Genomic DNA, 23,549 nt, shown 5'->3' with positions numbered 1-23,549 from the left:
TCACGGAGGCTGATATTTTCTAGAACCTCTTTGGTATACATGGTCGAAAATCAATTTGACCTTTAATATGGTCCACAACTTAAGATGTGCACCTTTGATTTCCCTTGTAACATGCTGGTTCTATTTTTTGTCTCAATTTGATACTGTTATAGATCAGATTTATTTATTTGCTGTGTTCCCTGCTTTAGAGAAAGATTACATGAGTTGTGAATTTATACATATATCTGAACAACGTATGACATGTGTTAGGGCTAATCTGACATTGGAGAGAGCTAAAGTACCAATCAGCCTCTGATATTTTTCATTTGGGGAAAGGAGCCAATTGGTTGGTACTTTATCTCTCTCCAATGCTTGTTATATTGCACTCATTTGATATTTCTCCCCCATTGTTTTGGATGCCAACACCACTGTTCTGTTTGTTTGGGTGTTGCCTTTGGGAATGTATGGAGCTGAAATGTTTATGCACCTAGATGAGGTATTCTAACTGTTTGTAGAGTCGAATGGGAAGGGGCTGAAATTGAGAAGATGTTTTATTATGTGTGTTTAACAAATATCACACCTTCCAAAGCCCACTCAAACAATGTTGGGAAGTCTCCGAAGACGTGGTAAGGGATAGGGGGGTTTTAGAGGAACAGTTTAGAGCAGTCAGAAATGATAAATAATGTTCTTCTGAAGCCATCCAAAGGATGTGGGTTGTGGCTGGTTTTGATTAGTGCAGAGATGATCTCAATCCCACATTACAACTAACCTAGCTACAATGTAAATCCAGAGGAAGATTAAACAACACAGTTTACCATCCTGCTACATTTTTATTGATATTTTGTTGATTAGTTATAAAAATAGCTTTTAATTTAGGTAAAATAATCGCTGATTTATGCTGCACTGACCGTGCTTTACATTTTTGTCATTCGTATTACAGTATTTCCTTCCCCATCCTGCAAATCTAGAACACAGCGAGAATACACAAACTCATTTACAGTTGTTAGAGGCCTGGTTGGAATCCAGCTTATGACCACAGGCACTGTTAGACACCATACTTCTGATTAGGGTTGTTTTATATGCTTTTAATGCTGGGCATACACAGGCAGATAAAATGCCTTTCAGTCCGAGGCGCATTTTATCTGGCACTGCAGGTATCTGAGATAAATACTGTACACTATAAGATCTCTCACAATGTATTGCCCATGATAGAGGGACTCCATCCCCGGTGACCAGACATTCCACCTTCCTTACCATGTGAAGGAACCAGGACACCGTTGGTCGGCCACTGCTTTGCAAACCCTATTCCATGTGGTCGACATGACACTCAAAATATTGATTTGGACAGACATGCTGGACAATCCAGCATATCTGACTGAGCGATATTACCAGATCGGTTGCCAGCATACACACTGTAATTATCTGGGGTGATACGAGTATGCCCAGCATAAGAATGTCACTTAAAAAAGATCACATTTAAACATTTAAGACCATCTTATAAGTATAACAATATAAATAAAATGTTGCAGCACAAATATAGTCACCATAATGAATAGTAGAGTTTAGGATCTGGGATTGGTGTAGATCAGGTGACTTAGAGGGTTATTCAGACCCCATCACTGGGCTGCAAATTCATAGTCCGGTTGATTAACGATCGACTGCGTATGCGTACTGATCGTAGCATGCATGCCTGAGGCCATTCACAAGTTGATTGATAGGAAGCTGGCATTTGTGGGCGTCGCCCGGACGTTTTCTGTGAGTGTCGGGAAAAATGCAGGCATGCCCAGGTATTCTTACGGAGTGTGTGTGTGATGTCAGCTCCGGCTTTGATCACCCTGTTTCTATCACACTGGCCGAGTAAGTCCTGTGTTAGGCACAGACTGCTCATACTGGAAAAAAAATATTCGATGGTGAGTTGTGAATAGATTCGCAGCTAATAGCTGATTTCGCAAGCCTTTATCAGCCTTGCACAGGGTGGGATTTCACTCTGATCGCAGGGCTCTGCAAATGAGCAGAGACATGGTCTGGATTGGGCTCTATGCAGTGGCGTAACTATAGAGCACATGTCTTCAACCTGTGGCCCTCCAGATGTTGTAGAACTACATGTCCCAGCATGCCCTGACTGTTTTGGCATGCTCTCATAGAAAAAAATGGGGCAATGCATGTTGGAACATGTAGTTTCACAACATCTGGAGGACCACAGGTTGAAGACCCATGCTTTATAGTATAGTGAGAACAGCATGTCACTTACTGGGTGAGAGGATGGAGGACGGAGGTGAAGCCGCTCCGTGTGCAGTCTCTGAATCTACAGTAGCTGCGGCGCTGGCTGTGCGCGGCTGACGGACGCGCATTGAAGTGCTTGAACAGTCCATCAGCCATGCACAGCCGGCGCCGTAGCAACTGTAGATTCAGAGACTGCACAGGAAGCGGCTTCACCTTTGTCCTCCATCCCATGCTCTCACCCAATAAGTGACATGCTCATGCTGACAGGATGGGGCAGCTACTGTAGTTCCGGATTCTTAACATAAAGCAGCTTTATCTCTTTACTCTCACAAAGTATGTTACATGCTCAATCATACTGACAGCCAGGGCTCACAACCTGAATGGATTAAAATCTATGGGGCAAATATTGGCAAAACCGCAGAGGTGGAATAATAAAGGATATACGGGGGAGGGGGAGAGGGTGACACAACAATGGCTATGCACTTCAGGACATGTCTGGGGAACAATTAGGTCTATGCGGGGAGAGGGTGGCACAATACTTACAAATGGTGACAGAATATCTGACATAAATGTGGGTGAAAATCTGGGATCCAGTGACCATCAAGCAGTATGGTTCAAAATAAAGACAGAGACTGACTCATCACACACAAAAACAAAGGTGTTAGATTTTAGGAAGGCTGATTTTGTAGAGATGGGAAACTCTGTAAGGGATTCTTTGGCAGAGTGGAAGAACTTGGAAGGAGTGCAGGATAAGTGGGAAAAATTTAAAAGTGCAATTCTAAAAGCAACAGAACTTTGTGTCAAAAGAGTTAGGAAAAACACAAGAAAAAGAAAGCCATTGTGGTTTGCAAAAGAAGTAGCAAGTATTGTGAAAGCAAAAAAGTTGGCCTTTAAGAAATTTAAGCAGACGCAGAAGAATGAGGACAAAGAGGTGTATCTTGATAGACAGAAGGAGGCTAAGAAGGTAATCCGATGTGCAAAAGCACAGGCTGAAGAGAAAATGGCCCAGTCAGTGGGTGAAGGGGGGAAAACTTTTTTTAGGTATATAAGTGAAAGGAGAAAAACAAAAAGTGGAATAATTAGACTGAAGACAGAGTGGAAGTTTTCTTGAGGGGGACAATGATAATATTAATAATTATTTCTGCTCAGTATTCACTGCTGAAAGAGAGGGGAAGGGGCCACAGTTAAGTTGCAAGTATAGTCAGAAAACTGAGGGAGAGACAAGTACATTTACAGAGGAGAAAGTCCTCACAGAACTCTCAAAACTGAAAGTGGATAAATCAATGGGGCCAGATGGGATACATCCAAGGATACTAAAAGAGCTTAAAGGGGAGCTGGTAAAACCAATAACAGAATTATTCAACCAGTCACTAGCTACTGGAGTAATCCCAGAGGACTGGAAAACAGCGAATGTAGTCCCACTGCACAAAAGTGGAAGCAAGGAAGAGGTAAGCAACTATCGACCAGTGAGCCTTACATCAGTAGTAGGGAAATTGATGGAAACACTCTTAAAACAAAGAGTTGTAGAATATCTCAAAACCAGCAATTTACAGGATCCAAAACAGCATGGGTTTACTGGGGGAAGATCATGTCAAACAAATCTTATTGACTTTTTTGACTGGGTGACTAAAGTAATAGATCAAGGTGGGGCTGTAGATGTAGCTTATCTAGACTTTAGTAAAGCTTTTGACACTGTCCCACATCGCAGACTGTTAAATAAACTCGAAAGCTTGGGATTGTATTCTAAGATAGTTGAATGGATAAGAGAGTGGTTGCAGGACAGAAAACAGAGAGTTGTAGTAAACGGAGTACAGTCAAAGGAGGGCAAGGTTACAAGTGGAGTACCCCAGGAATCTGTACTTGGACCGGTGCTTTTTAATATCTTTATTGGTGATATTGCAAATGGAATTGAGGGTAAAATGTGCCTTTTTGCAGATGACACAAAGGTATGCAACAGGGGAGACACACCAGGAGGGGTAAAACAAATGATTGAGGATATAGGTAGATTAGAGAAATGGTCAAGAGAATGGCAACTACAGTTTAATGCCAAAAAATGCAAAATCATGCACTTGGGTCTCAGAAATCCAAAGACTCAATATAGTCTAAATGGCACTATAATGGAAACTACTGAGGAAGAGAGGGATCTAGGTGTCACTATTTCAGGGGACTTAAAAGCAGGTAGGCAATGTAACAAAGCAATGAAGAAGGCAAGTCAGATGCTTGGTTGCATAGGGAGAGGTATCAGCAGTAGAAAAAAAGAAGTAATAATGCCACTGTATAGGTCATTGGTACGACCTCACCTAGAGTATTGTGTTCAGTTCTGGAGGCCATATCTCCAGAAGGATATAAATACATTAGAGACTGTACAAAGAAGAGCAACTAAAATGGTGCATGGCCTACATCACAAAACGTACCAGGAAAGACTAAAAGATCTTAATATGTATACTTTAGAGCAGAGAAGGGAAAGGGGGGACATGATAGAAACTTTCAAATATATCAAGGGTTTTAACAAGGTACAGATGGGAGACATTCTTCACAGGAAGAGGAGCAACAGAACACGAGGACATGCACTGAAACTAGAGGGAGGAAGATTCAGGGGAAATGTGAGGAAGATTTTTTTCACAGAAAGAGTAGTAGATAAGTGGAATAGCCTACCATCAGAGGTGGTAGACTCAAATACAGTAGTACAATTTAAACATGCTTGGGATAAGCATATTGATATCCTTACAAAAAAAAAAGAATCAAATATGGTTTGCGGTAACTTGTTTAAAAAAAGGGGCAGACTAGATGGGCCAATTGGTTCTTATCTGCCGTCAAATTCTATGTTTCTAATAGGAGGAGGTGATGGCCCAACCTGGCCTACAGCAGCAGTGGTTAAAGATAAAAAATAGAACACTGGGTGCAGTGGGATTGCCTTGGGACCACAAATCATTGGGCCCCATATGAATTGCATCTCCTGCACTCTCTGTAGATAGAGGGTCCAACCTGCCTCTCTGGCTATGCTCCCTCCTGTCAATGCGTCCGGTAATGCCGCCTACAATTCGTCCGTCTATCTCTTCGACCATTCCTCCGGCCGGAGATTTTGCTATGGGGCCCACAAAGTTCTAGTTACGCCTCTGTCCCTATGTCTGTACCATGTCACTGTATAGGATTAAGCTTGCGAGTGTACAGTGTGGGTTTATTCAGGTTTATGGCACTGCCTTTGCTGACTCTATATTTGTTTCTCTGTACTGTGTGCTATTGTCTTGGGCTGGCTGAATAAGGCGCAGGTTCCAGGGCTGGTGTTTAGGGTTAGGTTGCTATATCTTCACTTCAATGCCCAGTGTTTCTCATTTAGTTCCAGGGCCAGGGATGTAGCTTCCTCAAGTTATTCTCCAACCACATTAGATTACAATTCACGATTTCAGTCCCAATTCCATTTCGCCAGTACAATGCTGCATTGATTTGTAGGGGATTACTTCACTTCTGGAGTGAAGTAAGGTCCTCCTTGAAAATCTTCACTAGACTGTCCATTATATACTGTTATAAATAGCTTGAGGGATCCCCATAATTCACAGGTTATATTGAAACTAAAATCTACATGCAAGTGCACGTCCTACAACTCTGAAAGCTAACATTGGATGGGTTTGATACGAAATCCCGGCTATCGGAATTCCGACCGCCAAAATCCCGAAAAGGGGGATGTGGATCGTCGCCTCGTATGTTTCGATTTGCTGGCAGAGATGTGCAGACTGCAGTGTGGATATGAGTGCAGTTCTGTTTAGTGTCACCCTACCGAAGGCTGACAACCAGGTGCAAGCCGCACCCCTCCAAGTGATGATTCACAGGGATCCGAACACCTCCAACAGCAGGAATCCGAGAATGCCCGAGCCGCAGCTCGGATCCCTGCCAAACTCTGACCCCCCATGTAAGCAGAATGCCATCTTCCCAGTGTATTATTATTTAAAATATAGTCAGATGCACTGTCCTAGTTACTGTGTCTGCCGGCCATCCCCATAACCCAACTGTGCATAGTGACCTGCCATATCCCCACTGTAGTGTGCACAGCACACTGTACTGTGATTGCTGGCAATAACCTCACTGTGTGTACTGTACTGTCTCTACTGGCTGGCTATAGCCACAGTGTGCATACTGTACTGTCACTGCAGGCTTAACCCCCATTGTGTATATGGAATTGTGACTACTATCCGTACCTCACCGTTTATTATCAAAAATTATATTAAAAATTGAAAGTTAATTTATTTTTCCGAATTGTTTATTTTTTCTATCTGTACCCCCACTGTGTATATGGTACTGTTACTGCTGTCTGTACCCCCACTTTGAATACATTACTGTGACTGTAGGCAGTACTGCACTGTGAATATGTTACTGTGACTGCTGTTCGTACTCCAACTGTGTATGCAGTACTGTGACTACTGTCTATACCAGGGCTGGGCAACACCGGCCCTCCAGATGTTAATGAACTACACATCCCAGGATGCTTTGTGGCCATGCAGAAACTGATGCAAGGCATGCTGGGATGTGTAGTTCATCAACATCTGGAGGGCCGTGTTGCCCAGCCCTGGTCTATACCATACTGTTTGATAGCGCAAGTTAAAAAAAATTATAAAAGTAAAAAAAAAATATTTAAAAAACTTTACTACTCCACCCCACTGTGACTAATGACTATACCCCAACTGTGTATATGGTACTGTGAATGCTGGCCCTACCCCAACTGTTTGTTACATTGGCCCTTATTCTAGTTCACTCTTTCTGACAAAATCTTTCTTAGATGGACAAAACCATGTGCATTGCAGGGGGGCAGATTTAAAATGTGCAGAGAGAATTAGATTTGGGTGAGTCATTTTGTTTCTGTGCAGGGTAAATACTGGCTGCTTTATTTTTACACTGCAATATAGATCTCACTTTGAAGTAAAACCCCACCCAAATCTAATTATCTCTGCACAAGTAACACCTGCCTCACCTGCAGTGCACATGGTTTTGTCCATCTAAGAAAGATTTTGTCAGAAAGAGTGAACTAAAATAAGGGCCATTGGGGCAGATGTATGAAGGGTCGTTATGGGGGAGAAGGGGTATCAGCGCACATTATGTGCACTGATACCGCTTCTCCCCCATGTATGAAGGCCGAATGATAGCAGGCCGAATGTATGAACGGTCAGCATCGCTGACCGTTCCGCACGAAGCCTGCTTTGGCTTCGCCAGCATCAGGCTGGCGAAGCCCTATCTAAACAGCAGGGACAGCGCTGTCCCTGCTGTTAGGTCTGGGCTGCGCTGGGGATCTCGCGTGAACAGCGAAATCCCACGCATGCCCAGTGCGGCCGGCCGGGGGACAGGAGATAGCGCATCAGTATTAACTGATGCGCTATCTCCAGAAAGGGACATCGCCGAAGGGGGGAGTTAACGCTCCCCCGCTTCGGCAGACAAGATGTTAATACATCTTGTCGATGTCCCTTCCTGCTTCGCCTCGCTATTGAGGCGAAGCAGGAAGTATCATAGCGGCGCGATAAGCGCTGCTATGATACATCTGCCCCATAGACTGCTGTACCCCACCGGTTGTAAGCAAAAATGCAAAAAATAACAAATAATTTTAGGGTGGTCCAAATTGACTGGAAATTAGTGATAATAAATTTAAATGAGGTTAATAATACCAGACGAACAAACTTCAGGGATTTTAGCTGTTTTTTTTTATGATTTAAAAAAAAAAAATACAGATCCAAAAACAAAAATGGTGGTTTTGGCAAGACCAAATACAGATCCAAAAATGGAGGGAGATACAGATCCAAGACTGAAAAATCTCTAATATTTAAGGGTATCTCTATAGTTTCCACATTTAAATTTTGTATGTGACTTCCCATGTTTTTAAACTATTTTACATTAGTAGGAGACAATAGCAACAGTACTTACCACCAACCCGCACTGGACTTGACTCCTGTATTACTTTGTAAGCTCTGGCTGTATACTAGTTTATGAAGAGGTTACTGGGTTGCATTTTCCCTGCACAAGTGACAGATGGTATGCAACAGTATGTCATTATGAGTTATATTATTAAAGTATGGCACAACATACTTAATTAAGGGACTTGCAGGAGCTAAATCCTGAGAACGCCTTCAAGTGTTGTAATTACTATAATATAGAAGGAACTATAAAAAGGAAAATGTTTAACTGGTGAACATCTGCAAAGATAATGAACTACATGAAAATTCTGCAGGTAAATGTTTCAATTAGAAGTTTTCTCCCATTTGTAGGGAGTAGGGTGATATATACGATTGCAGCAGCAGGGGTAGCACGCCAAACACATCTGCATGGGGCGGCCGGCACCTCCTCACTGCAGCAGACACCAAGGTAAAGGTGCTCTCGCTGGGGCTTCACCTTTAGTGTCCTGTGCTGTGCTTCCCACATCTGATGCTTCCAGTTGGAGGCTGCGGGCCGCTTGAAATGACAGCACGGGCCGCATTTGGCCCCCGGGCCTGACTTTGGACATGCCTGGGGTAGAGGATAGCGTGGAGTTGAGCGAAGCCAGTCTTCCGGTCAGGCTACTTTCTCCTCAATCACTGCTGCACAGGTGTTCAACATGCGGTATGCTGTGCCCGGGTAAGGTGGTTCTGCCTCCAATTTGAATGGACAGAACTTCGTTCCACACCACTTTGACTCCTACCTTTTACACTAATTAAAATTACATCCAATCATATATGATGGATATATATAGAACTGGGTTAACATGACACAAATTGGCATATTTGGTATCATCATCCAACAGACACAAACACAGGTCAGATCCAGTTGTTTATTAAAAAAACATCTGTCAGACAGGCTTCTGAAACTGTAGCTGCCATTGTTCTCCATATAGTATGTAATGAAGGAAAACATCCAGTGATATAATTCTGGTAAAGATCAGCTGGTTTTATTTAATAAGTAATGTAGAAAGTGCTTGTCTGGGCAAGTCCTTCCTCATTTCTTTACCTTGCATACTGACAATAGGACAACCAAACAGATAAAATGGCCTTCTACATAAAGAGGAAACAGAGAGGAAGATAAGGAGGAGGAAGAGAAGATAAAGGGTCTCCTTGAAAAAGTCACTAGACTAGAGAGTGTAGACATGTCAGAGAGAAGTTGGGCCATAATTGTCAACAGCATCGTAAACGGATTATCACAGGCTTCATTATGATATGATGTGTGTAATAAGAACAAAATGATATTGTATTTATGTATGTATTCAAAGTTTACCAGAAAAAGACCCAGTTGGTTATTTAACAAATTAATACTTTATTATTTTTATCTGTAATATATCGAAAAGTACATCTATATATATATATATATATATATATATATATATATATATATATATGGTGGTATATATATATATATGGTGGCTTCATTTTTGATATTTCCACTGTATCTCTAAATCAGTTTGGCCATGATCTGTGCTGTGCTTATTTATTTGTATATATATATTTCTGCAACGGTTGCTCAATAAGTATTTGCTCAGAAAATAAACTTTCATGCTATAACTTGCATTTTGACACCTATATAGTCTGGTATTATATGATGTCAGGTGCTATGAATTCCTTTAAAAACATACCTCCCAACATGACCCTCTCCATATAAAATCCTTTTTTTTGTTCTTCTACCAAAATTGTAGAATGTTTACTATGCAAATTCTAAATGACTTATCCTGGTGCACATCAGGGGCAATGCCCTTGAAGCGAGTGATTGATAGGTAGGGACTGTTTGGGGGATGTAATGGATAGTGTTTTGCTTTCAGCTGCAAACATGTACATACAGTAAACATGTCACCAGCATGGCTACTGCTGCTAGTCGGCTTTACCATAAACTCACTCATGTATGCAGTTGCTGGGGATTTCGGGAGGGCCCCAGTGGTCATCTGTATTCTTTTCTGGCCAGCTACTTCACCGGCAATGATTAGCAAGTCCATAGCCTGAAAAATGGCAGACATTTGCATAAATAGGGCCCATGGTGGTAAACCTGCAGTGTGTGAGCACCCCACCAGTATTAGCTGTATAGCTGACACTTTTACATAAAACACCAATTATTAGAAGTGTGCCATGCAAGTGCCAAAGGAATACCAAGGTGGGATATGGATACCGTGAAAATAACTAGAGAAATTGTGCTGCAGAGTTCAAGACCAAGTTGCTCACAAGAATTCATATGGCCCAGATAAAGAGGAAACTCCATCAATAGAATTACTGGATAAAAGAGCACATCTCTGAGATGTTAGACAATCATTTGCAGTGTATATTGTTAATGTTGTTCTGTTTGGTTAAACATTTACTAATATATGTAATGTACTTCCATTCGCATGTACGATTTTTAATTCACTCTGATTAGTTCCAATAATGGGCCCCATACATCAGCAATCACAATTTATGGATTTCCAGATACAGGGATATTTGGGCAGATAAATGGATTTTACAATCTATCTGACTTTGCCCACACATTACAGATTTATTTCAGTGATCGGCAGATTTTTCCATCTAAAGATTGCATCTTCATATCTGGAAATTGCCCCAATCGATTGTCATTTCAGCTGTTCATAATGTAAATAGATGAAGAAGACGAATTGGGAATGCCCACACATATAAAAAAGATCTGCAGATAATACCAGATTATTAAACATGTTTAAAAACCTGATTAAGCAATCGATTGGCGATTTTGATTGGGATTGCCAAAAGGGGGAGCCCACACATCTAAAATTAATTGTGGCAATCATCTCCATATCTGAAAATTGTCACAATTAATTGCTGATGTATGGGGCCCTTAAGTCTTCTGGATCATTCAATTTATGCTTCGTTAATTATGGACTAATGGACTATTAAGAACCAGACAGGTTATTCTTCTAATGAGGGGTTATTTGGCACCATTCCACTATTGGTGTACAGTATGTCTATTGGTTTTGCTATGGTTCCCCATGTTAATGACGATTAAATATGACCAGAGAGACAATAAGTGAAAAGCGCTGGTTACGTAATAAGTCCGCAACCAACGTACCCTTTATACCTAACTACGTGCGAACAAAGCGTAGCGCAGCGTAGCGTACCTTTTATTGTATTATGTACACCAAGAACCAATACCTTAATCAGAGATTCCTTCGCAGTACTTTGTCTCTAATCTGCGAATATACCTTATCGGACAGTGTCCGCAATATACCTTGTCGCTATTATGCGAATAAACAGACACGACCACTGTATAGAAATAAGGAGATAAGAACTCCGTAAAAAGGTTGTATTTAAGTCCCTAATGGACAAAAGGGGGTTACAGAAATAAGAACAAACAGGTATAACAAGTCATACAATATACTAACAATGAATAACTAAACAAACTCTGCTAAGGGGAAAGAATACAGATACAAGACACAATCAGCCAACAATAACTATAAGAATAAATACCGTGAAAAATGCAACCGTTACCCGTCTCATCAATTATGCGAAGCGCAGTCCGGTCAGAGCTCACTATCGTTCAGGGCTGAACTATAGTCCGGTAGGAAGGTCAAGGAAAGGTAGATGTGCCGAAGTGACCGAGCCTGCTCCGGGTCGCCTATCTTATAGGGTCAGAAAGGGGAGGTCAAAGGCCATTCTCATTGGTCAGAGATCATATGTCCGGTCCACTGTGATTGGGGGTTAGACGCTGCACCTGGTCTGAATAGGTGCAGGGGAGTGAACTTTAAGAGTCCTTTGTTCGGTGGTTTCGGCGTCAGCAGGGATAAGAACTGGTTTCATCTAGTTTCTTTTGTTACCTAATTTCAACAGAAACTGTCTCTGGAATATAGATTATGTCCATAACTATCGAGCTGTGTATCTTGCGAAATATTCGCAATGACCGGAATACTACGCATAAGAAACGGAACGGAACGGTACTAAACATGATACAGACAGATGTATGCAGGGCTATCTAAGCTATGTGTGGCGTTCTAAACCTTTAACTACATTTTACTTAGTGTCAGTATGTATTTATGAATTTATGTGTGATAGTATGGCTACTCTTCTGGTCCACTTTGTCACGCATACTCGGGTATGGAAACTTTATTTGCGCAACTCTGCGAACCAAAATGGCGGCCATACTATCCTAAAATGGCGTGTGTGTAACTCGACTTCCATACCCACTTCCATGAAATCAGAGTGAATCAACTGGCGTTTCATCTTATTTTAAAATTGTATATATAACTTATTAATTGAGCGTGATTAAGGGTATTTTTCTATTTAATATATATATATATATATATATCCACACACACACCTACCAATACACATAATATTGTGTAGGCCCCCCTTGTGCCACATAAAAGTAGCTCAGGCCCATAAAGACCTGTAGTATTTGGCACGAAGATGTTAGCAGTAAGTAATTTAAGTCCTGGAAGCTGCAAGATGGGGCGGCCATGTTTCGAACTTTATTTTTTCACCAAATCCCACAGAGGCTCGATTGAGATCTGGGGAATTTGGACGCTAACACCTTGAACTCATTGTTCTCAATCCATTCTTGAACATTTTTTGCTGTGGCATCGCTCACTATTCTGCTGAATGAGGCCACTGCCATCAGGTAACACCATGAAGGAATGTATTTGGTCTGCAACAATATTTAAGCAGGTGGTATATGTCTATGTCTAACATGCCAGGACCAAGAGAACATTGCTCAGAGCCCTCTGCTGGCCTCCCTTCTTCCCATAGTGCATCCTGATGTCATATCTTCCCCAGCTAAATGAGGCACACAAGACCTGCTGTTTTGGACATGCTGTCATCTAGATTTCACAATTTGGACCTTGTCAAAGTTGCTCAGTCCCTTACACTTCCATTTCTATCAACTTCAAAAACTGCCTTGCCTAATCTATTCCATCCTTTGACAGGTGCCATTGTAAAGAAATGTCTGTTACTCACTTCATTTACCCATTAGTTGTACTATAAAAACCAGACATATATAAACAGAGAGATACATAGAGTAACAGTAGATATGCATGCCCACAAAGAGCTTTACAATATACACAGCATGGTGCACCACACTGATTCATAAATGTATAAACCCAGCATTTCAATAATATACTGTATTGTCATCAGGGATGCTTTCAACACTTTAGATTTATATAGCCTCTAATCTTTGGAGATGAATAAAGCAAAATCTCCTGGCATTACGGCACAAATGTAATTATGCGCCGAATTATGGGTTCTGGATGTATGGCTGCTAGAATTAAAGCATTCCTTTTTGTTGTGGGCTGTTATAGGCTATATTGCCAGAATAATATCAGGATCAGCAATTCTATTGCATTTATATGCATAAATGTATATTTGTAGGAGGAGAGGTTGGGTTAACTAGACCAAAGGTCATAACACTGCAATATATGATATAAACAGGACCTAAATTAGGATTTTCCAAGTAATTGCAAAACTAGTAGACTACAAAAGATAAGTCAAGTTCAGAAACTGCCTCATACGAATGTAGTCGGAACTCCAGCCGGTTTTTAGAGGCCGCCAATGTAGTAAGGGGGGGGAAACGAGTCAGGTCATAATACCTTTGTTGCATGCCGGCACCGGCATTGGCAGACTAATCACAGCGGAGACCGCAAGTATATTATCTCAGATGTTTTTCAGGACATTGACCTGTTAAAAGTGCTATGGCGACTTTATGACTAATAGTGGTAATACATTTGAGATCACAGAGCGGTATCACACATCTAAACCTTTGATTAAGCCGTCTTGATGCTTTGGAAATGGCTACTTGACTTTATCAATCGGATGGAATATCTTATTAACCTTTTGTGGGGAAAACCAGAGACTGTATATAATCTACTAACCCATGACAAGCTGCCTATTAACGATATATGTGTATGTATGTTTATTCTATCTTTTGTCTTTACTTTAATCTTAAATAGATTTTATATATACATTTTCGGCATTATGTTTGGCAATCTATATATACCAATAGAACCGATTTCTATTGTGGTTTATTATCTTTTCCCTTTTGAGCACCGCAATAGTCCATGGGAGGAACTGCTGTGGCTGGACATGTGTAGAGACTCCTCTGGTCGCACTGTGCACAGAAAACAGTGTTTTCCTACAGCTGGATGCTGTGTATGTTGTCCGTGAGGAGACTGATGCTGAGAGATCTCCATTTCAAATTATACTTCAAGGAGCCTTGCAGGGAACACCTGTGCCCACAACATACAACTATTTTAGGAGTTATATTCTTTGTACATTTTTAACTGAAAAAAGATGAACACCTGCAGATCTACCTATAGTTAATAAACGTGTTATTTTGAACAACAGAGATCTTGTTTCAACTATCCTGTATTCCAAAATGCATAGCTTTACATTTATTTTCAGGAAATGATCGGAATTTTCAGACATATTTATGAACCCTCTTTTCTATTAATACATTTTGAGTATCAAGGTATCAATAATTAATTGGCTGAAAAATATGATTGTATAGGAAAATAAACCACAATTTTATCTGTGCAATGAGTTCTGTTGTTGAAACATATGTACTTATTTGCAAATGTTACAAAAATGTTCTATTGTACTTCATCAATTTTGTTCCATTTGATTTAGGTTTTGTGGTTTAGAGTAAACCCATTTTATTGTTAAACCCTTTTCTTGTAGGAATTACAAAACATGGGATATGGTGCAAACCTATTTAGTAAGGTTTTCCTTTGCCAAAGCCTTACCATGTACAGAATATAATTTCTGGTTTCCCAAAGTCATTTCTTCCTGGAAATTAAACCTAAACCTGTATATTTTAATTAATATACAATGGACTTTGCACTTTCACCCCTCAATTAAATCTAACCCTGGTTAGTAGGCCCCTCACATCTTGCTGAATATTCTGTGTATTCTTCTCAGCTATTGACTAGGTTTCTTTATATACCTTGGATAAGGGTGTGTGAGTGTGGGTGTGTGTATGGGTGTGTATGCTCTGATGAGGGTTCCTTTTTATATGTATGGTTAGCTCGACTAAGATATAGGCTATCTGTCAAGAAGTCACTACTGTCCTCTTGCATGTATTTGAGGTCACAATTCCTTTGGACTCCCTTCCTTGAACCGTCCCCGCCTCTCTAGGCATCAAAACAACTGCAAAAGGCTATTTCGCAATCATGGCAGAGGCAGACTGGAAAGAACCCTATACTGTCTCCTATGCAGTCACTATGGTCTCATATTTGGTACATTTATAAAGTGGAATATAAAATGATCATACTAAACCAATAAAATGAGCATACTAAACCAACCATCTAGATTGTTTGGCAAATCTTGGGGACCCTGGCTGTCTTCCCAAAATGTTACATCCACATTTAGTAATAGTCACATGATGCTGTACTTTTAGAGGGCTTTATCATGGTTATTGGAGGTCCCCACATACTCCCTTCCTTAATTTTTTTTACTTTCTCCTCTTTCAATTGCCTGCAAGAACACTTTCTTGATCTTACTGTACATACCTTAAAACTTGGGATTACTCTTTGGATTTCATTTAAGTCAGATTTATAACCAAATGCATGTCCTTTCTATTATTGGCAGTGGTGGTTTTTACCTATGGGCTGCAGCCCCCCCAGGTAAAATCTGCCACTGTGTGAAGCCAGATGCAGTCTGTGAGACTGCACTGCTTCACTGTGACTTCTTATTGGAAGTCTGACCTGCCAGCCACATTGTGAGGTGTTCTCTCCCTCTGGGATGCTTTTATGGGCTGCTGTGGCGGCAGCCCATAAATACAGGTTCTTCGCATGGGCAGTACCAAGGGCGGTGCTGCGCATGCACCAGACCCGGGACCGTGAATATGCTTCTATGGACTGCTGCCGAAGAAGCCCATAGAGGCTGGGGCCAGCGCATGCACAGTACTGACAAAGCTACTGCGCATGCTCTGGTCATCCCCCTTCTCCACAGAGGTAAGACCCGCCACTGATTATTGGTAACTGATTTATTTGCCATTTTCTAATGCAATCTATTTAATAAAAGGTTTCTAAATTAAATAGTTGTATTATAAGAGTCTTGCTGTTTCAGGTTTTTATTGCCCCTACTATCACGCTCTGAGATTGTATAGTGTTGTATAGTATGTTTGTGCTATTAAATTCTTGTGGGCGTGGTCAGTTAAAGATGGCATGTCCTTAGCATGATGAACGGTAAAGCAGACTAGGGTAGTGATGCTGACACAGTCAGATGCTGACAAACACACAGAAAGGCACCAACACACTTAAAGACAAGTTGCTGACATACAAATGGACACTGACCGGCATGTAGACATATGCTGATACACAGATGCAGACCGCCACTAACAGATTCTGACACACAGACTTATGATGACAGACGGCCACTGACGCAGTGATAGATGCTGCCATGTGGACATGCATTCGCTGACCCACAGTCCCTGGAGGAGCAGAGAGAAACACTGCTGCTGAGTTAAATAGAGGGGGGGGAGGGGAGGTGGGCTTTGGACAGCCACCCAATGAGAAGTAAAAGGGTGGTGGGTGGAATAGCTATCGGGTGGTGGGATATCAGGGGGGGGGGCGGCAACGTGATTGTAGGTTATTCCTGCACCACAGCTACTGGTGCCCTCATCCTGCCAATCATGGTAGACCACTCTACCTGGATGACCAGGATACTCCCAGAATGTCAGTCCCATGGAGAGCACATGGGGTAGGGCAACGGTGCCAGCTGTACCGGGGTTGGGTGCCACAATATAAGGGGCCATACTGCCGCTAAATTTCATGCTCAGCTGCAAGAAATAATTTTTAATGGGGGTTTTATTTTTTAGGTGCGCATAAACAAAAAGGTACAATACAATGGAGACAATACAAAGATTTATGAAATGGATGTACTGTAACGCTTATTTAGTTTAATCCCTACAGAATGTACCAAACTTAGAAAAGTTTTTCAGCGTTTTATATGGTCAAGATAATATGGATAGTGACTATACTAAGATTGGCATGGACCCAGAGGTGGAGTCTACGTATCTGCAGCCTTTATTATTAGGGATCCTGACATGTGGTTTGGGCTTTGCTTTAAATTATAAGAGGGTCATAACCCTCTGACTGGGTTCCTAGTATATGGTACTGGTTGACTTTGCAAATGGCTTGCCTGCCTTGGCTCTTTCCAAATAGGCAGCAGGGGCGCCGGGGTTGATAACACCTGGTGCAAATGGTCATGTAGACACAAGTGGTTAAAAAGTGGGCGGCTATGCAGGGAGCCATCTGGGGACTTGCCTTGCAGGAAGGAAGCTCATGATTTACCAATGGATTAAGAAGATTTTGTTAGAGATTTTATTACTATATCTTGTTTACTTTATATTACAATACCGTATTTCCTACTATTCCGACCTCACTGCACATGTTGTATGTTATGGCCAGCTATTCAGATAGCTAGACCAAAATAACTATGGTAGTACTAGAAGCTTCCAGAACTTTCCAAAACATTTATATTTATTAGTAGTCAGTCTGTCAGCATCTAGGCAAAGTAAAACATACACTTACATTCCCACAGGCTAAACTAGCACAATATGGAAAACATTAGTATCGTAATTTGTTCCTTTAAAAAGGCAGCAAGAAAACATAATCAAGGTTTTGTGGATACTGAACACCTGCATTACATATTTAATAGGATGAGTGTCATCTCGTGAGAGTAATAATTCTGCCATGCAGTAGTAATACAACAAATCCAAGGAAGCCTAGAAATTCATTACATTTAATCTTTTACAGTACTGCACCACATAGATTTTTAAGTGATTTTTACATAAAAATGTATCTGAATAATTTAACTAGAATTATTTATGCAATACATATTTTCTACATTTCTTCTGGGATATGGTCACCTATTGCTACTGATCTGTGGTGCATGTATTCTATTTTTTTTGTTTGTTTTGTTACATAGCTGGATTATGATCGAACTAGCTTTCGGCCATTTTGATCTAGTCAGCAGTTTTTACTTATGGATGTCCTTGCAGGAGCATAGATGAACATTTCGACTTGGATAATCTCTTGCAGAATGTACAGGGGAGAGGATTAAGGAAGCACATACAGTACCACTAGTGAAGCTTGAGGCATGTGGAGTACTTACTGCACAAAAAAATACATAAAATAAAGACTCAAGTTGAAGAAAATGCAAGTTTCACTATATTTTTATTCACAAAAATGTGTCAATCTTTTAGAAATATCAAACAAGTGAATTACGGTATCTAAAACATATGGTTTCCAGACAAAAAAAACTATTGCTGCAGTTGTTGTACAAAAGATGCTAGTCTCTGATCCATAAATAAAACATAGGTTACATAGGTGTAAAATAACTCACACCACTACAGTGCCTTATGTAGAGCAAAATAATACATGAGCGATGGTGGAAATATGAAGAACCATTATCAGCCACTAAATTCTGTTGGGTTTTGCTTTCTAATACGGCAATAAAAAATGAGAAAGCAAAACGTAACGCTTCTGTTGGGCCCCTATACAATGTTGCACATAAAACCAAAATGCAACATTGCAGAAAAGAAATATAAAAAATAACGAAGTTCTGCTTTTACATATACAATATATACATTATTTGCACAGTTAAATTAGGACTAGATATGCAACAATATAAATAACTTGCAGCTAAATATTCTACATTTAAAAAGGTTTTCAGGAGTAAATACCAACAGACAATACTTGCAAAATGGTTCTTCATGTATGTTAAAACAGAGTGAATGATCTGGAACAAAAGAGCTCTATGCATTGTTCCCAATACACATCTTAAATGTAAGACCGTAAAATACACACTGTTCCAAGCAAACAAACTTATTCAGATGAAAATGCACCAAAATCATTCGTAAAGGATTCCTGCAGACTGCAATAAAAGTTATTTATTCCATTACACCATTCCCATCTTTAGAGAGGGTTACAAAGCTTGAGGTATGCAGAGTAAGCAAGTCTGAAGTATTTATGCCAGTAAATGGTAAGCATTTGGTGCATTGTCTAATTTCTAACTTCAGTATTATGTGCAAAGCAATAAAACCAAAGCAAACCTGAACTGTAAACCTGTGATAGTCTAAGTAAATATTTTGCTAAACACAAACTCTTTCAATAGTAATTACACATTGTAAACACCAGCCGGCCTGTTTTGGTACAATTGGCAAAGCATTAAAAAACAAAACAAAAAAACATATTTAACAAATTGCAGATCTATAAAAGGAAATAAGTGTCTCTGGATTTAGAATGTAAATAGACTCTTTACAGGAAGGAAGATAAAGATGCCTAGGAGTCTTAAGAAATAATACAGTTTTTGCCTTTGTGTCCCTTCTTCTTTTTGGATTTAGTGGTCCTTTGGCCAAAATGACTACTGGATAGTACAGATGTAGGAGTAGGCATGTCATCTGTAAAATATTGATATCGCTGTGGTCGTGGTTGAGGAATAGGCTGTCCAAGGAAATATCCCTCTTCTTCTGAATCAGAAGAGGAAGATGAACATGTAGAGCACCAAGAGTCATCATCTTCACCACACATACCAAAATACTTTTCCATAATCTGGCTTTGCAGTCCAAAATCTGAAGCAGCATTTGCATATTGTCCAAAGAGTTCACCATTCTGAATGTACGCCTGGACCTCTTGTGGAGATTTGTTATGAAAAAGTCTATCATAATCCTCAGAAGTATAACACCTAGGTTTTTCCCTTCCAGATGCTTTATTATCTGCAGCAAGATTAAGTGCATTCTCAGAGCGTGATTTTCTGCGCCGATGACGATGGGGTCTTTGACTACGGTCTTCCAATTTGTAAACCCTTCTACGACTTCTTTCACTCATCGGTGGCTGTCTGATTTCAATTGTGCCATAATCACCATTGTCAATGACATCATCAGAAAATTTGACTTGTGGTCTTGTTTGTGACTTTGACCTCCTCAAGGCAGATGTGTGAATAGGTTTTAGTTCTGGGGGTGGCTTTTCCTGGCAGATTTCTGAGCTTAGGCTTTTCAGAGACTCTGTACTCCTGTTGAGCATGGAGGAGTTAAGGGTTCCCATGTTGCTCATTTTCTCACAATCCCGTGTCTCCAGGTCTTGGAAATTTGGATAAGAAAAGTGTGAAGATCTTTGCTTACTTTCCCCATCAACAGATGCTAGTGAGGGAGAAAAAAAAAATCACATTAGTTTTCAGAAGTGACCATCTTTCATAAAATTGAATTTACGTTCGACCTGCATGGCTAATAAAGGTATCAACATGTCTAAATGTGCCAGATGTTGCAAAACTCATGACTAAGGGGTCTGCCTCCTCCTATTTAAGGAGTGAGATACTGCAGATAAAATCATTAGCTTCTCATGTGGCCTCTTTTTTAATTACCAGATGCTATAGGGACTGCGGTACCTGCTTTTTTTATCCAACAGTTGAATAAAATGCTTTCCGCCACTTGCGAATGTATTAATATGGCGTTATCCAATACCAATCAATTAAGGACCTGTAAAGCTGGCGAGAATCTACTAAAGGTCATATATCACATCATGTGTGCAGCCATTGGCTGCATGATACCTGAACTCCTCAGTGGGAGCATTGGTTAGGTGGGATAAAATGAGCAGTTTTCTACACTAAATCTTATGAATGAAAGCATACACAATTTATGTATTGATTTGCTTTAAAAACATTAGACATTCAGCCACATTAAATTAGCATTTGACAAACAGATATTTATGTGTCATTTTAGCCAAAAAAACAAAAAAATGTCCACGTTAAAATGTTTGTCTAACAAAGTAAAAAAATTTAAATCAGACCATACCTGTTATATTGGACAATGCTAGCGAATCCATAGAGTCACAAATGTTTTTAAGTTGTGGTTTAAGATCATCAGACAAACATTCCAATGAGTTCTTATACCATGGCTTCTTGTCTCGCTTGTAACCAGATGCTCCATGATCCAAGTCCAACTCCTGTATTTTCCTGCTACTTGCAGGACCTGGATGGCTGCCATAAGCCGAATCTCCAAGTCCATCCTGTGACTGTGCCCAGTACATATCGTTCTCATATTTTTTGCTTGCCAAACTTTGATTGTGCCCATTTCTTTTTAAGTCCCTACTGATCTTCTCCGACACCCAATGCTCACTAGACCGATTATCTTCAGCAGGCTGCTGAAACAGTCCTTTTTCTCCAAACTTTAAAAGTAATTGAGTCATGTAGTCATCATGCTCAGCCCATTCTTCATGATCCTCTGGATTCTCCTGCTCATCTCTTCCTTTCCAAAAGTCATTATCGAAATTGGCACCTTGCCTTGATAAGCTGAGATCATCCATTTTACGAGAAAGTGTATCATCGGCATTACCAGACAGTCCCGGGAACTTATAATTCAGCGCAGGAGAAAGCAAGAGTGATTGCCTACACTGATCTGCAGATCTGCTGCTCTTTCCCATTCGTACACTTCTTCTGGACTCTCTAGACCTAGCAGACTGAAATGCAGAGTCAGAAGAATCTGATGCATGTACATCCTCTCCCAAGCTGCAAATCTTGGAACAATAAATGCGTCCTTTCTTCGGTAAAAAGGGACATCCCAGTAGAGAAACTTTACACTGTGCACAAGAAAAACAGTTTTCTGTAGCATGCCAATGTTGTCCATCATAGGTCATCTGAGCATGATCAACACCTGCAAAAAGTAAATACAGAATTATAATCAGTTTCCCTTTGACTGGATTAACATATAGGCGGATGGTGCTGCAGCTCTTTTGAGACTGGAGTGAGGGGTCCAAAATATATTTATACACATTTGGCCCCTAATTCTTCTACTAAAAATCAGTCATCTTGAAAAATGAATACCAAAAATAATCAGCAAGACTCTATTTACATTGAATACTTTTCAACAATATACCTTTGTTTTGCTTAAAAGGAACTTTGCTTAGATACACGTTACACTCACCAATTCATTTAAAACTTCACACATTACAATGTACTGTGGACAGAATACAAGTAAAAGGTTCTCAGTACCTATATGCTCTCCACAGGATTCACAGTACTCTGCATAATGAGATTCAAAGCAGCCACAGCAGAAGGGGCGGCCATCTTTCATGATGTATCTCTGTCCCCCAAGCACAGTCTCACACTCATAGCAACAGAAGTGTTTCATATGCCAGTGACGCCCCTCAGCCTCTGTGCATTCATCAGCAAATATAATCTATTAAAAAAAAAAAAAAAAGGGACAGTCAGATAAGAGACATTATGCGTAGATCTAATACGGAATTATTTAAATACTGAAACATAACAAAATTAACATTTTATAATCAATGTATTTAAGTGTTATTTCAAAGATGGCGGGGAGTCCACACTATCTATAGATCTATATATATAAAAAAAAAATTACAATTAAAGACTAATTCACAAGAGCAAAGTGATGCAAATAGATTTAGTACAATACCTCATCACAGGCTGAACATCTTGGTTTAAGTAGTTCTGCATGGTGTCTGCCACAATGTATTTTCCCATCCTGGTAGAAGTAGATCAGATCCACAAGTAGTTCATGGCATGTAGAACATGTGAAACATGATGGGTGCCAGCAAATCCCAGGATTAGCTCTCGACACAAAAATTGCAATTTCACCTCCGTTTACCTTCTCACCGCACTGAAAGCAAGAAAATTAAATATATATATTTTTTTATCAAAACACTATACATGTTGATTGGATGTTGGCGCATTTGTTGCTGTGCACATTAAAAGGAAACATATTACTTGTAACATAAAACTACCGAAGGAATTAAAATATCCATTTAAGAGTAGGAAAGTTTAAATATCCGACCATACACTGATTCGAAACCAAGAAAAATATTGTCAATATATATGTTAAGTAGATATTTAGAGAACCACTTAAGCTGGGTTTTCATATTTTAAATGTGGTTTTAATAAATTTCGCCATCTGGCTACAATTTGACACTTCTCCCAAGGACAAAATGCTTTATTCTTAATAGTCGGCACATGCATGGTAGCTATACATATGCACACATACAGTAAGCCATATCGAGGGCCACACTACATTACAGTGAAATAACCTTTCAGAGCTATAAAAAATAAAAATTCAGCAAGTAAAACAAAATTGACAGTATTGCACCAAGGGTAGAGTAGACAAAGAATAGTTGACAGGATAAACTGCGGAGATTGGCAATACCTCTTCACAGACTGCATGCATCACTGCTCTTGACAACAATTTAATGTTGCCTCGCCCAAGGGCCTCTTTTTTGCGTTGGGTACTGAACATCATCAATTCCTTCTTCTCTTCCTCACTTAAGGACTGGCAATATCGCACCTATAGATACAAGACATTTAGGTCAATACCTGGCATTTGCAGAACACAGGCTTATTTTGTCACTTGACTGACACATTCTACATGTCAGTAAATACACTTTTGCTATTTTAGGTTGGAACATTAAA

The 23,549-nt window shown here is 40.2% G+C and overlaps 1 protein-coding gene across 3 annotated transcripts in view; it reads right to left on the bottom strand.

Moving 5' to 3' along the window:
• Positions 1-18,287: 18,287 nt before the first annotated feature.
• Positions 18,288-23,549, bottom strand: part of PRICKLE1 (prickle planar cell polarity protein 1) — a 75,438-nt gene continuing 70,176 nt past the window's right edge. For all 3 annotated transcript variants that reach the window (XM_083182674.1, XM_083182673.1, XM_083182675.1), the window contains 5 exons: positions 23,287-23,424; positions 22,543-22,746; positions 22,116-22,302; positions 20,920-21,777; positions 18,288-20,268 (listed from right to left, as the gene is read on the bottom strand). In XM_083182674.1, coding sequence (XP_083038800.1) covers positions 19,421-20,268; positions 20,920-21,777; positions 22,116-22,302; positions 22,543-22,746; positions 23,287-23,424 — 2,235 coding nt within the window. In that variant the 3' untranslated portion in view covers positions 18,288-19,420. The remainder of the gene's footprint in view (positions 20,269-20,919; positions 21,778-22,115; positions 22,303-22,542; positions 22,747-23,286; positions 23,425-23,549) is intronic.

The sequence above is a fragment of the Crinia signifera genome, chromosome 4, assembly GCF_055691185.1.
Source record: "Crinia signifera chromosome 4, ASM5569118v1, whole genome shotgun sequence".
In the NCBI taxonomy this organism is placed as follows: Eukaryota; Metazoa; Chordata; class Amphibia; order Anura; family Myobatrachidae; genus Crinia; species Crinia signifera.
The sequence above is the reverse complement of the archived record's forward strand: the minus strand, read 5'-3'. Positions and strand labels throughout refer to the sequence as shown.